The sequence below is a fragment of the Triplophysa dalaica genome, chromosome 10 (genome assembly GCF_015846415.1).
Source record: "Triplophysa dalaica isolate WHDGS20190420 chromosome 10, ASM1584641v1, whole genome shotgun sequence".
NCBI lineage: Eukaryota > Metazoa > Chordata > Actinopteri > Cypriniformes > Nemacheilidae > Triplophysa > Triplophysa dalaica.
The window spans coordinates 16,242,917-16,257,211 of NC_079551.1; the positions used below are offsets into that span (position 1 = coordinate 16,242,917).

Here is a 14,295-nt window from a genome sequence, read left to right on the forward strand (position 1 = left end):
TCACGAGCATACCTCTTCAAAAAGTGATCGCATTCCCCTCAAATATGTGAAAGCAAGCATATAACATGATGTGTTTATGTAGTTTTAACTATTTCCCTGTATGCCATGATGAGAAATGAGGGTTCAGTCAGTGGAGGAAGGAGGATTCCTCTCAGATTTCTACTGTAATTTAAACGTATAACATACTTTGTGTTTGTGGTTTTATGATTAAAACATTTGATTTTATGAAATAATGAAGCCAATGTGACTAGGGATGGGTACCGAGACTCTGTACTTTTTTTGGACCAGTACATAATTGGATCGATACCAGAGTATTGATAAGCTTCATGACAAATGGTACTGTTATCGATACTTGCATTGTTTTATCTCTGTGTATTTGGGTGTTAAATGGGGAATTAGAGGCTGCAGCTGCCTGTCATTTTCCATCCCTGAATGATGTCCGAATGGCCGAAGTTTGCTCGACGTATGTGTGATATCTAAGGCCATATGATTTCTGCGATGTATTTGTAATCTGCTCGTTTTGCGTGTTTATGAGTGAAAGAGTGTCATGGTTGCGCTTTTGGAGCTTTCAGCGTCCGTATTTCACAACAGGCAAGCTTCCCTCAAACATTTATATGAGAACAGTTATAACATTGTTTTAAATAATTTGGCAACAGGGTATATTAACTTACTTCAGTAAATTGAAGTAAATATGCTGGTAAAATTATATAAAAAATAGTAAATATAATTAAAGTAATATTACTATATTACTAGAAAATAGTACTTTAATTTATGTAGACCTAAAACCAGAAAGAACAGGAGAAATATGGTCTACAAGCCAAATAACCATAGTGATGTAAAGTAAATATGTTGAATAACATTATGATGTGCTCCTAAGTGCTGTAAGTGGTATGCTAAGAAACACACAATTTTTGTTATGTGGCATTTTCTGTTAGTTCAGAAGCATTTGTAAACTGCAGTTCTGAAGCTTAGCTGTAATAAAGAAACTTGAAATGTTTAACATCTTTTCACATCGTGTGTTTTTGCATCAAATTATAGAGCATTGTATCGATAACAGTATTGATAAGAACCGGTCTCGATAACTAGTATCGATAATATGTCCATAAAATCTTAACGCTGCCCATCCCTAATTGTGACTATGTATAACACAGCAGACATCAGATGCATGTTTTAATTGTAAAATTGTTACAGTTTGAATTTGAGTATTCTCAATTTTTGGGTGGGTGCTCCTAACTCTTTAAAGTTGGGAGCACCCGTGCTATCAAGTAAAAAAGTTAATTTGGAGCCCTGTATTAACATCAGAATGTCCTCTTCTCTTTGTAGGTGGCATGCATGATTATCAAAACAAAATCAAGTATAGAATCTAAAAATAAATGACACCAATTGATACTGCGGTTATAACAAAAAAGCACTGACACACACACAGTTGACCTAGAACCAAAGCTCACATAATCCATCATAAGCTTGATTTGACGGCTTCATTTTACCTCCAACCTCCAGAGAAACCAGAAAACTGTATTGGACCTGTTCAAATATCAAATTGGACTAAATGACACACTAGGCGAGTACAGAGGCAGAATGTCTGATGAGATACAATGACTCTCGTGGAATAATTCATATTACCACAACTCCCCTAGAATCACTCCATTTGGCTATAGAAATATGTTTTGCGCACATACAACCAAGCTCCCACAGGTAATGTTAATATCCACTGTGTATGAAACTCAAGAACCGGGTAGAGAGCAGTCAATCACATGCTTTCAACTGAAAACCATTACAGTGCAGGGAAAGAACTTTTCTGTCAACCACAACATCAAATTTGCGACAAGAATATTGCATGGAGTTAATGACATGACTGTTATCTCAGGGCGGAGGAGTTTCCTGTGTAAGAGCTTGTAAGCTCAAGACGAATCAGGTGAACTTCTTATTGGCCCTACGGTCTTTTAAAAAGAGTAGGTAGCATGAGATCATGAAAATAACATTTCATGCAGTCTGTTATGTTGCCGTGTTTGAAAGTAAGGTGTCTGCCAAGTTGTAACTCCAAAGGTGAATAAAAAACAAAGTTATTTGCTTGTAAAAATGGGAGTCGACTCTGAATCACACAAACGAGACGTGAACTATTACACCCGCGTATCTACGTCACTATACATAGTCCCCGCCTACGTTTTGCTGAGACTGACGCGAACTTATTTCTCCTCCCCCAAACACTGTCGCTCATCGTGATGCGTGTGTATCATATGTCTAGAGCCTGTGTTCTACAGTGTGAAACTAAGTCCGTCTTATTTCAACTACCAAAGGAATCTCTCGCCATCTCTAGCTACACATATAATGTACGTGACATCCAACCACATGTATACCGGAATACTGTAATGATGGTAGTGGGGTTCCATTTGCGCCAAATGATGGACGCGTTTGACCAATAACAACAGATTACACCCTCTGACCAATCACATGACACAAGGTTAGCGGGTAGGTGGGGCCTAGACGGATGAATCGCGGAACGAATCATTTTAGAGTCAGTCAAGAAGTAAGGTACGAATAACTGCCTATTATTATGACATTAAAGTGTTTAAACACATTGTATTTACATAAACTTGTTGTTGGACACTCCATAAACCAAAGTAGGTCCTAAAAAACCATATGCTAGGTTTTCTTTAAAATGAAGCTGCAATCCTGAGAGTCAGGGTCAGGAAATGAAACGCACACTGACAGATGATGAGGGGAAGTGGGTTGGAACTCACAGACCACGGCTCATTTCAACTTTCACATAAGTGATTGGACGAGGAATATTTTCCTTTTTTTTGGTTACAGCAACAGCTGCCAGTATGAACCACCTGCTCTTCAACTATTATGTCAAGCAAAAAGAGTAAAGACAGTTTCAGGGCAGCAGAAAAATCAGTGATATAATATAGGCTGAACATTTAACGTGAACTTCTATATCATTTTACAGCATATTAAATATGAGCATGGAAATGTTTCTTTGCCTTAGAAAAGAGATTTGTAATGTTTTTCATTCACATTCCACTTAACCCTTGGAAAACACAAAGAATACAGATTCACTGAGCATGATCAATATCAGACCAGCAAATTCTTGCACTGGTTTCTCAATGCACCTGGAGGTTTTAAAGGTGCAAAGGTTTAAGGGATAGTTAACCTAAAAAGGAATCTTTGGCCATCAATTATTCACCTACATGTTGTTCAAAACATGTATATGACTCTTACATCAGTGAAACAGTAAAGATGATTTTTTTAGAATTGTCTCAGTGGTTTTGTCTCCATACAATGTAACTCTATGTGGGCAATGTTGTTTTGTTTCCAACAATCTGTAAAAAATATCTTTAGTGATTTTTTTAAAGGAAGATCAAACCCTATTCCATATATTTGGAAAGATATGAGGGTAAGAAATTGACAAAAAAGTATAATAAATGTGAGCTACCCCTTTAAGTCTTAGGCAAGGCAAGGCAAAATGTATTTCTAGCACACGTTTAAAACACCGCCAGCTGACCAATGTGCTGTTCAATAAAACATTGTTTCACAGACTAAATTAAACAGAAAAATTAAATACAGCACACATACACTGATACCAGATTAAAAAGCAAAGGAGAAAAAGCAAGTTTTTAGATGAGATTTAAAACTTCCAATATCCGGGGACAGACTGATCGAAAAAGCACGTTCTCCTTTCAGTTTCAGACGGGATCGAGGCATAGAGAGTCATACTATTAGAAACCTGTAACACTTTCCTAAGGAAAAGGAGATCTGTAATATATTCCGGAGCTTGACCATGTAGTCCCTTATAAAGGAATAATAACTACTTAAATTTGATGCGAAATTCAACTGGCAACCAGTGTAATGAAGCAAGAATCTGTAAAATATGGTCCTTCTTTTTTGCATCGGTAAGGAACCTGGATTTTGAACCAGTTGCAAACGTGATAAAGAAGATTTACACACACACCAAAATACAATGACTTACTGTAGTCTATCCTTAAAGTGACAAAAGCATGAATCACAATCTCCAAGTCCTCAGCCATTAAAAACTTTTTCAACCTCGCAACAGATCGAAGATGATAAAAACTATTTTGGACAACTGTGTTGATTTTCTTATCAAACTTTAATTCATTATCAAAACTCACTCCTAGGTTTCTTACACGCGCTTGCGAATTAGCAGATAAAGAGCCTAACTGTTTATTAATCAGTGTAACAGAGTCCCGTTGGCCAAAAACTACACCTCAGATCTGGATTCCTTAAGCAAAAGCTTAGTTTGTTGATCTGAAAGCACAAACCGGCTGTCCCGCCAGAGGTGAATTGGACCTCCCTGCAATCCCACCATAATAATATCCTTCCTGAGACTTCGCAAAGACATGACAGACACCATCTACACATCTTTATCATATCAACCACTTCAACAACACCGAAAAAAACGACAAAAGTTATTTAATATACACAACACATAGTCACTTACAAAACAAGAAACATGACCTGCTGACTTCGTGATCATTTGGTTGTCCTTACTGTCTGTTTCCACGTGATGTTTACACACACAAGTAGTTATTTGTTGTTGAGGACCAAACGATTACAAAATCACAACCTAAACAATCCTTATCATGCAAATAACATGAGAAAAAAACGCTCACCTTCATTTTCAGACGACGGACACGCAACCTGTAGCACCAGATCAAACGTCCTCGCAGGATTCTCCCTGCAAGAGACCAAAACAATCCCACCTCACTAAATCATTAACGTTCATTTATAAGAGAAAATCATTCCTCGCACATAATTCCCCAGACTGACATTCGGGTCGAAAAGGATCAAAGACTCGTGTTTACTTTATGTGAATGTGCCGCGCGTGGGTTACGCTTTATCACATTAACGTTACAACGCAATGACGCTTTATATAAATGAATGTACACAGCGTGTATCTTTAACAAAATGAAATATTTACCGCTGTTAAGGGTTTAAATGGATGTGCTGGAATGCGGCTAGGCTAGCTAGCATGCCTGAGGTAAAGGGCTAACCGGTCAGCAAGACCTGTCACCCCCTCACAGTTAACATAACGAGCTAAATAACGGACTCACAAACGCCGTCATTCATTTCAACCACGACACGTTTGTTACATGGAAAAACAAAAGCGCACCGTGACGATTTTGTAACGTAAATACTGCGGACTTACTTTATCCTGCAGTCCATGGCTACAGCATCGCTTCACCAGCGGCTCGCGCACACGGCGGGAAATAAAACACCGTCTCGCGACCCGTTCGCGAATCTTCTCGTTTGAACGCTACCTGGCGCGCGACTGCGAGTACCGCCGCATTCCTCGCTCCGTCGGTGCGCGCTCGCTCATCGGTGACACTTCCCACACGCGATGCTGGCTGTTTCGGTTCCCTTGGCACAGTGATCCTTGAATACAGCACCAGGAAGTGCGGCTACCGGTTATTTATGTCGCGTCGTTTGATCTAATGTTACACCTTCGTGTCGCTGGTGCATGGACTTTAAAGAGCGAAGTTTATAAGTGTAGGCGTTCATGAAAATGTCACTTTATTCTGCATACACTTAAAAGTCGATTCATGTCAAACAGAAGGCCGATACAAGTACGGTTGACAAAATTGTTGCGTTTTTCCCAAGAAGCATGCAAGCACAGGCTTGTCTGCTTATGCAGAACTGCATAATATGCATTTCTCTAATCCTATACTTTGCAAAGCCCCTCTTTACGCTCTTAGTCTTTGTTGTTTAGCCCCCTTGTCTCTAGATAACAAAAGCAAATCATTTATAATATTTACAAATATATTCTTCTTGTAGGGAGTAAAACACATTGTGCAACGTGTATGGCTCTTCTGTTCAGCTTGTGGTGATAGTAGAAAGGAAGTTTAAATTCACACCACCCACTCGTTTAAAAAATAGCTTATGGCTAAACAACCAGTCGCCTGTTGCAAAGAACAGAAATGTTGTACTTACGAAAAAAACGTCAGGGTTCGGGTATGTTTTTGTTTTCCCTGAAAAATGTTTAGTCGATCCTAATAATTTAATATACAGTATATTATTCGTATTGTATTTCAAAACAAAACTGAAGTAAAAACTTTTGTTGTTGTAGTTTTTGTTTAGTATTTTAAACACCAAATAAGCATGCGTGATTAAACAATCAACCAAAGAAATGGTCACGATGTTTTAAGAAAGTGCAAACATATATATTAAACACACTTAGAGAGAGGTCCCGCTGAGACCTCCTTCAGCCATGCTGCGGTGGTGCATTGGTTTTGTTTACATTCTTGCTCCCATGCTGTCAGCTGAGCACACCGGTGCGCATGCGTCAGTTACAGCCCTAGATTATGGGTTGACCATCGATTATATGTGGCCCTGGACAACAAAACCAGTCTTGTGGGTCAAATTTTCAAAATTGATACATAATCTGCAAGCTGAATAAATAGGCTTTCTATTAATGTATGAGTTGATAGAATATGACAATATTTGGCTGAAATACAACCGTTTAAAACTCATGAATCTGAGTGTGCAAAAGTTATTTATTGTTGAGAAAATTGCCTTTGAAATTGTTAATCAGGGGCACTGTGGTAAGCCATCCACTCACAAAAAATAAAGTTTTCATATATTTATGGTAGGAAATATACATAATATCTTCATGGAACCTGATCTTTACTTCATATCCTAATCAATTTTGGCATAAAAGAAAAATGTATTTTTGTCTTTTACTAAAAATGTTCCAGTGCTACTTAAGACTGGCTTTGTGATCCAGGGTCATTCATTTAATGAATGAATGAATGAATGAATATTTGTTGTTGTATAAAATTGTATACAGGTTCACAATAACCCAAACTTACATAACAAATCTCGCTGTAAATCGTATTACAGAACACTTACAATACTGCAGTAATAAATCCTTATAACGATCATTTGCAAATAATGTATTTTGTTTCTCATTGTCAGTATTTGTTATTTTGGCAAACATAGGTAGGGTTTCATATTTTTTTAACAAAACCCAGCAATTAATTACTTTAAACAAATCAACGCAACAAGCAACATTAATAACACAAACCATTACGCGTGCGTGCAGTTTGTAAGCTTTGTAAAACTTAATTGTAGTTTCTGTATGATTGTTGTAATTCATTTTTCACATCCACATTTTTAGAAGTTGGTTTGATATTAAAGGTAACGCGTGGTTTCCAGTGCTGCAATTCCACAATCTAACACTGGCGGCGCATGACTGCACGCATGTTGCGCACGCCACGAAATGTAAACAGGGCAACAGGGCAGGCACAAATAATCTAGGACAGAACGGCTCAGATCGTGAATATACATCTTTAAACTGTAACATTGTATCGTCTTGTCTCTCAGTCGTTTTGTGAGTCGATCTATCACAATGTCAACGTGCTGACAGAAATTGTGCAAGAAACGGCGTGACCAGGAGTCATTTAGTTTCATTTTCTTTATCCAAAGCCATGCTGCTGATTTGCACAAGTAGACTTTTAAAAGTAAGACGTTTTAAACTGGTTCAGAGGGCTTTAATAATATCAGATGATGTTGAGAAAACGCGTGGCTCACACAGTGCGCATGAGAGCGAGGTTTCGCCTTGTAAAAAACACACAACACCACCGTCTGACACGCTTTCAGATGCCGATAGATTAATTCACAAACTGCACCTGGACGCATGCAAGGTAAGACAAATAAAACGCTAATAACTGATAAATAAATGTCAAACACCGGGTGTTACACCTATAGGGAATCGTGTAGGTACACAGAACCCCGAATCAGTGACCTAGGTGAGAAAGACGTTCACAAAAAATTGTTACACTGTGGCACTTCTAGGTGCATTTTTCACTGACTTCCTTCTTACACAACAAAAAAACAGCATACTGGACTCTTTACCTCTTGACTGGTAAAAGGCTACTTCTCCTGTTTCTGGAAGACTGGGTCATTTTTGAAAGTTCCTTTTGGCTGTCAGAAGCAATGGGATTTGATGTCCGAGAAGAAGTTCTGGGGGAACCGGTAGAGTTGGAGAACGTGCAGAACTGTGGATGCACAGACAGTGTCAGCTTCACTATGGAACCAAAGGATGGCATCTGAGATGGCATGCCACAAAATTGCCTCGGGCCCTTTTGCCGTTGGAGGCTGTCACAGATGAAGCCAAAGCTATCTGAAGATCAGTCACAAATGATGCTAAAGCAAGGCGATTGTATTGCATTTTCATGAATGCTTTAAACTTGTGTTACTTTTAAAGAGGATGTTAACACGACTTAGTATCAGTCCAGTGATATTGTAAAGATAACAAATTTCTTCACATTTTTGTTCACAGAATCGGGAAGAAACATACCTTGACCCCGTCACTGGCTACAAGGTGTTCACTGAATTTGCTCATAGGACAAGAGGAAAGTGCTGCGGGAGTGCTTGCAGACATGTAAGTTCTTTATCTGTGGCACAGATTTATTAAGAAAACATTATCTATTTTGCAGTCACGCTAAATGTGATTCATAACATAAATCTTAAACGTATAATAAATGAGGCTAACAGACGATTGGTGTAGTTTATGAATTAGATGATGCAAACAGAGAAGAAATCCATTCTCAGTGACCCACTTGAACAAGTCGTACACAATACGTCACCTCGTCCAAGTTTACTGTACCTATATATTAACTTCTCAACTTCCCCCTTTTATCAACAGTGCCCGTATGGACAAATTAACCTGAAGGATCCGTCTAAGAAGAAAACCTTCAACTCGTTGTTTTATGTATAGCAGTAAATGTAAAGATCCGTTGAGTAGCTCGTTCTTGTCTGCTTCCGTACAGAATTTAAACTGCATTTAAAGCGTGCTCTCCATTCACTCCGTATGAGATGATGAAATACGCTTCTTCAGATGTGCAACCCACACTCCAGGAAATGGTTTGAATCACATCTATCTACTGTGATTTGACATACAGGAGCTTGTATGCTCCTCTGTCAGATGAATTTCACAAGCGGGAATTTTCGGAGTATGAATATTCATATCCTTACAGGCGATCTTAAATTTGACAGCTGTCAATTTTGGCTGTGTGCTAAATGTTAGACCAAGGAAGCACCATTGAGAATAATGTCCTCTTGCATATGTTTTTTTATTATAGAACCAAAAAAAATTTTTTTTTCAATGATATATTATATTGCATTAATATAACGTTTGTACTTACATTGTAAAAAAAAAAGGAAATTGAATAGTGTATGTAAAGAATTGTCAGTATATAATTAAAATGACCTTTTACCCCCATATCGGATCTTTACTTGTTTTATGCAAAAAAACTGGTGCATTATTATTATATATACATTCTCTAAAATATAAAGGTGCTTGAAGAGTTCTTCACATGCCATAGAAGAACCATTTTTGGTTCTACAAAGAAACATTCAGTCAAAGGTTCTTTAAAGAACCATCTCTTTCTTACCTTTTTATAATCTGACGGCCATTTTTTCACCACAAAGAACCTTTTGTGAAATAGAAGGGTTCTTTGGACGTTTAAGGTTCTTTATGGAGCCATTTAGACAAAAAAGGGTCTTATGGCATTGTGATGCACCTTTATTTATAAGAGTATAAAATATATACTGTAAATATAACCTCCAAGTGCCGTTTTCTTCTAAAATTTGTTTTTTATCAGGCTTCTATGTTTTAGTTCAGTGATTTCACTTTTATTGCAATGAACACGTCCTCTTTGCCATTTAAACTTAATATTTTTAATATATAGCATAGACATATGCTTAGATATGTTTTATAATGATATTGTAAAGATATGCTGTATAAAATGTCTATATGTGTGACATGTATGATGTCTATACACTGTAAGGACATATAAAGTGGTTTACAAAAGTTTACACACCCCTTGGAGAAAGCTGAAACTTTTGGAAAAATAAGAGGGTTTTTGAAAATGAAGGTTTATTTTTTATTAAGTCCGGCCCTGAGCAAGTTATTTCGCTAAAGAAATGTTAACATAATGTTACTAACTAATGCATTTTTTAAAATAGCCCAGTGCAAAAGTTTAGACGCTCCTGTTTCTTATACTGTATGATGTTACCTAAACAATAATGACAATTTTATGTTTAGTCCTAGTTGTTTAAGGGTTTCTTGTTTGTCATGAATCATTAGATCTTAAGAACCATTTTCAGAGGTTTACACCCACCTGACTTTAAATGAATGGTGTTGACTTTGTGGGCAGCACTGAATGTTTCTATCTATTGTAATAGTTGTGTATGAGTCTCTTGATTGTCCTCAATGTAAAAAGAGGAATCTTGACATCATACACTTACTGCTGAACATGAGTCAAATATACAGAAATGCTGAAAACTAAAGATTGCGGAGGACCTGGGTGATTGTTTTGAAGATCAGCTGGGAGTCTAATGACTCATGACAAACAAGAAACCCTTAAACAACTATGACTAAACATAAAAACTGCCATTGATTCTTTAGGTTACATCATACATTATTAAGAATCAGGGGCCTCTAAACTTTTGCACTGGGCTATTTTTATAAATTCTGTTATTATTCTTTAGTGTGAACTGTATGTTAATATTTCTTTAGTGAAATATCTTGCTCAGGGCAGGACTAAATTAAAATAAAACTTTGTTTTCAAACCTCCTATTTTTCCAAAAGCTTCAGCTTTTTCCAGATTCTGCAAGGGTTGAGTAAGATTTTGCATACCACTGTATATTACACTCTATGTCTACCTTTTATATACAGTATATACAAATGTAGATACTTTATTTGGACCATCACATATATATTACACTGAAAAATCAAGAGACCTTTTAGCATAAAATAGATAATAAATACCCTATACAATATATACTAGGTACAGAGCCAATGTCCTAAGACAGAGGAAGCCCACCAAGTGCTTTTTTTGCAGTTGCAAGTCCTAGTTACGGTGACAAAGTGTATGAAATGCACAATGACGGGATTATACATCAGATGATAGATACATATTGATAACAAACATGTGAAATACATCACATTCCTAGACTCTGTGTGGTACCTCCTGGCCATTATGTGCCTCTCCGATATCTCCCTGTAGTTGATTCATATCTCCCTGTGGCTTACTGTGATTGATACTACAATCTGTCTCATCCACAAAAGCGTGAATTCAGTGCAAACACTTTAATAAGCAAATACATTACATTTGTATCAGTGTATATGTAATAGTACATAATTCCATGTGGTAATTTATGTTTTCAGTGCATCGCTGTGATAGTTTCTCAGTAGATATGCAAACCAAAGTAGGATTTTCGCCCCAGGCACTGGCCGTCCAACCTGTCACACAGCATCGCGAGGCAGGAATGAGGATGCCTTCTCTGAATGCATGAACGTGTATGTGGCAGAACCCTGTCCTGGCTTTGCCGACTGGCACGAGTGCGATATCAGGCTGCAAGAGGGTCCCAAGGCGGGCGCGCATTTATCAGGAGCAAGGCCCTGTGAACGTCGACAAGGAGATTCATGATCTCAACGTTTCCAGGGAGGACAGGCAGGCGAGGGGCTTGTGCCATCGTCAGAGGTAAATTTATATGGGTAAAACCTAAGATGAAGCAGCAGAGCGTAGGGCGACAACATTTCCAGTGGAGTGGCGAAGGTGTCACACTCATCAAGTACCTGGGCCTGCTTGCCACGGGTCCGCTTGTTTCGCCTAGGGACCTGTCTGTCACATTAAAGTAGATGCATTGCCATTCAAGACCCTTCCCAGTCCTATTGCCTGACCATGAAATAGGCCAACTTTCATGTCTGCCTTAATCCTCTGCATCATATGACTTCTGAGATTGTATAGTCTTTTCTTTTTTTGGTTTTCTGGTATTTCGGGGACGCCATTCGACGCCTGGTCCCTTTTGGCTCAGACAGATTTCAAATCTTGCTTTAGCAAACGACTCGCAAGTCCTGCGTCCGCCGGTCTTGTTATGTGCTGGGATCAGGTGTGGAAATCATAACCACCGAACAAGCAAACATGTGTGTTTGGTGGAGAGGATTCAGTGATCTCAAAGGACTGCTATGGGAATGGAGGAAGTTGGTTATGCTTGAGTAGCATCTCAAGGAATAAGCCAGGAAATTCCGGCTGGTGTCGAGCTGTTCATTCGAGCATCTGGTGAGATTTTTTTTATTTCCTGTGTGACTTAATTGTGTGTGATTGGATGAGCCAAACGCAGATTAAAACACATTTGTGACTTTACATTCTTTAATATAATATTCACATCTGGGCATGGACAACAAAACCAGTCTTATGTGTAATTTTTTTTTAAATTGAGAGTTTTACATAATATGTTACAAATTTTACATAATATGTTTTTACATTAGATTGTTAGAATAGGACGATATCTGGCTGAGATACAACCATTTAAAACAAAATATTGAGAAAATTGCCTGTGAATTTGTTAATCAGAGGCACTGTGCCAGGCCATCAACTCACAAAAATAAAGTCTTTATATATTTAAGGTATGAAATTTACAAAATATCTTTATGGAACATGATCTTTACTTAATATCCTAATGATTTTTGGCATAAAAGAAAAATGGATAATTTTTAACCATACAATATAATGTCTTTTACTAAAAATGTTCCCGTGCTACCTAAGACTGGTTTTGTGATCCAGGGTCACATATTCTTTAATAATAATGTGTCAAAGACACCTTGGATTTGGGATATTTCCCACCACAAACCTATTTAGGTTTGAACTACTATTTAGAAGTGAACATTACAAGTACATTTTAACATTTAAACAGTGCCCTTCAAGAAATTATTCACAGGTTGAGGAAAATATGCTGAATGTGAGATGTCTTGAACACAGCATTAATATGACTAAATAAAATTGCTCCAGTGTGGTTAGGTTTAGGGGTGGGGGTTTATTGTAATGTTTTTTCTATAAATCATACTTTTTGGTAAAATCACTTTTCGTTCCATTGACTTTCATTTATAGGCATGCGTTAAGATGTGTTACCAATAGAAGATCGAAAAACGCCACAGTGTGATCTTTTCAGATGGCGGAAATGGTTAAAATAACAATAATAGTACTGTATAATCCAATTTTGTACAATGCAACTTTAAAATAACAAAACCACAAGAACACAGGTTACAATACATTTATCGAAGGTAATTGAACACCCCCACATTGAAAATCACTGACTTTCAGACTTTTTTCACTTCATACTATTGTTGTCCTCTACTAATCCCATTTGTTTCAAGAGCAGGTCATTCAGGTCAGACATAGTATGTGACACCTGGGTTCTAGTTTCAAGTGCACCAAACTCTCTAACTGATAATTCCCTCTCAATTGAAACCCACCCAAGCTGCTGAGGGGTCTACGGCTCCTGCATTTGACCTTCAGCCAGCATATGCTAGCGCAGAACCAACTGGCTGCCACTTTTCTGGAAGCAAGGGATGGCCTGCTTGGACAAGCGTCCAAAAACATCGCTGGTCCAGACTCTCCTTTCCAGCTCGCTGGGACCGGGGGCAAACCCTCGTAGCCTCGGCACATCAACAGACCTTCGCCGTTCTAGCACCCGAGCCGGGCAGACGATGACAAGCATTGGCTGCGAGGAACGGATGTCGCTGAGTGATGGCTGGAAAATCAGTTTCAGCATCTGGACCGTCCCTCTGAGTGGGCGCGTGGCTGATGGCGTCGTCATTGGCAGTGTTGAATCGAGCTTCAGCCCGTCTGGTCACTCAACAGAGACAATGTCATTCAGCCTTGGGGCTGAAGCTTTACCAAAGTGGTCAGATGGACAACCAGCTTCCCTGTGGTTCAACCAGTGCTTCCGAAAAAGCCTCCTGCGTTTGACTGACAGTCACAGGGCCAGATTCCCATGGACAGGGCTGTAAATAGCTGCACAAAGCACTGGGGCATCTCCCCAAGATCCTTCCCAGGATTCCAGCCAGAATGTCTGGCCATATCATGCCATATGTGGCACCGTTCAAGCCGGATCAGGTGGTCAACTCATTCAATAGGAAACCTTAGCTTAGCCTATTGTGAAAGGCCGAGGAGTTGTATCGAGATCAGCCAGATATTCTTGGCAATGTGGTTTGGATGCTGTTCATTGCCGCCATAGCTTCCAATGCCAGTTGTCCTGAAGGACCAATGAAAAATTAAAACCAATAAAAAATACCAAAATGTTGTGTGACTGCGGTAAATCCCATAGAGTGATTGTGCCAACTTAAGGGAACCCTTTAAGGAACTTCTCTTCGCCAGCAAACTTTTAACACATAGGGGACATTTCAAAGAAAGTTTGAATGTATGTGAGGTTTTTAAGATGAGTATCATCAGAGTAAGATATATTTGTTAGATATGCAATGCCTTTTTG

General features: G+C 38.5%; 2 protein-coding genes across 5 annotated transcripts in view; one reads left to right on the top strand and one right to left on the bottom strand.

Annotated features, from left to right (window-relative positions):
• Nucleotides 1-8,371, bottom strand: part of dennd1b (DENN/MADD domain containing 1B) — an 84,918-nt gene extending 76,547 nt beyond the window's left edge. For 3 of the 4 annotated variants that reach the window (XR_008907671.1, XM_056758488.1, XM_056758486.1), the window contains exons 1-2: nucleotides 7,873-8,371; nucleotides 4,632-4,696 (exon numbers count right to left, since the gene is read on the bottom strand). Coding sequence is in view for 3 of the 4 variants with exons in the window: in XM_056758488.1 (XP_056614466.1) it covers nucleotides 4,632-4,696; nucleotides 7,873-8,078 (271 nt within the window). In the remaining variant the exon portion in view is untranslated. Of the gene's footprint in view, nucleotides 1-4,631; nucleotides 4,697-5,167; nucleotides 6,126-7,872 lie in introns of those variants that run through there. The other variant, XM_056758489.1, reaches the window with a different exon arrangement.
• c10h1orf53 (chromosome 10 C1orf53 homolog) lies at nucleotides 7,093-9,233 on the top strand. The gene is made up of 3 exons (XM_056758490.1): nucleotides 7,093-7,661; nucleotides 8,300-8,401; nucleotides 8,666-9,233. Exons 1-3 carry the CDS (start codon nucleotides 7,446-7,448, stop codon nucleotides 8,735-8,737), a joined length of 390 nt encoding a protein of 129 aa, XP_056614468.1. The 5' UTR covers nucleotides 7,093-7,445; the 3' UTR covers nucleotides 8,738-9,233.
• Nucleotides 9,234-14,295: the final 5,062 nt, after the last annotated feature.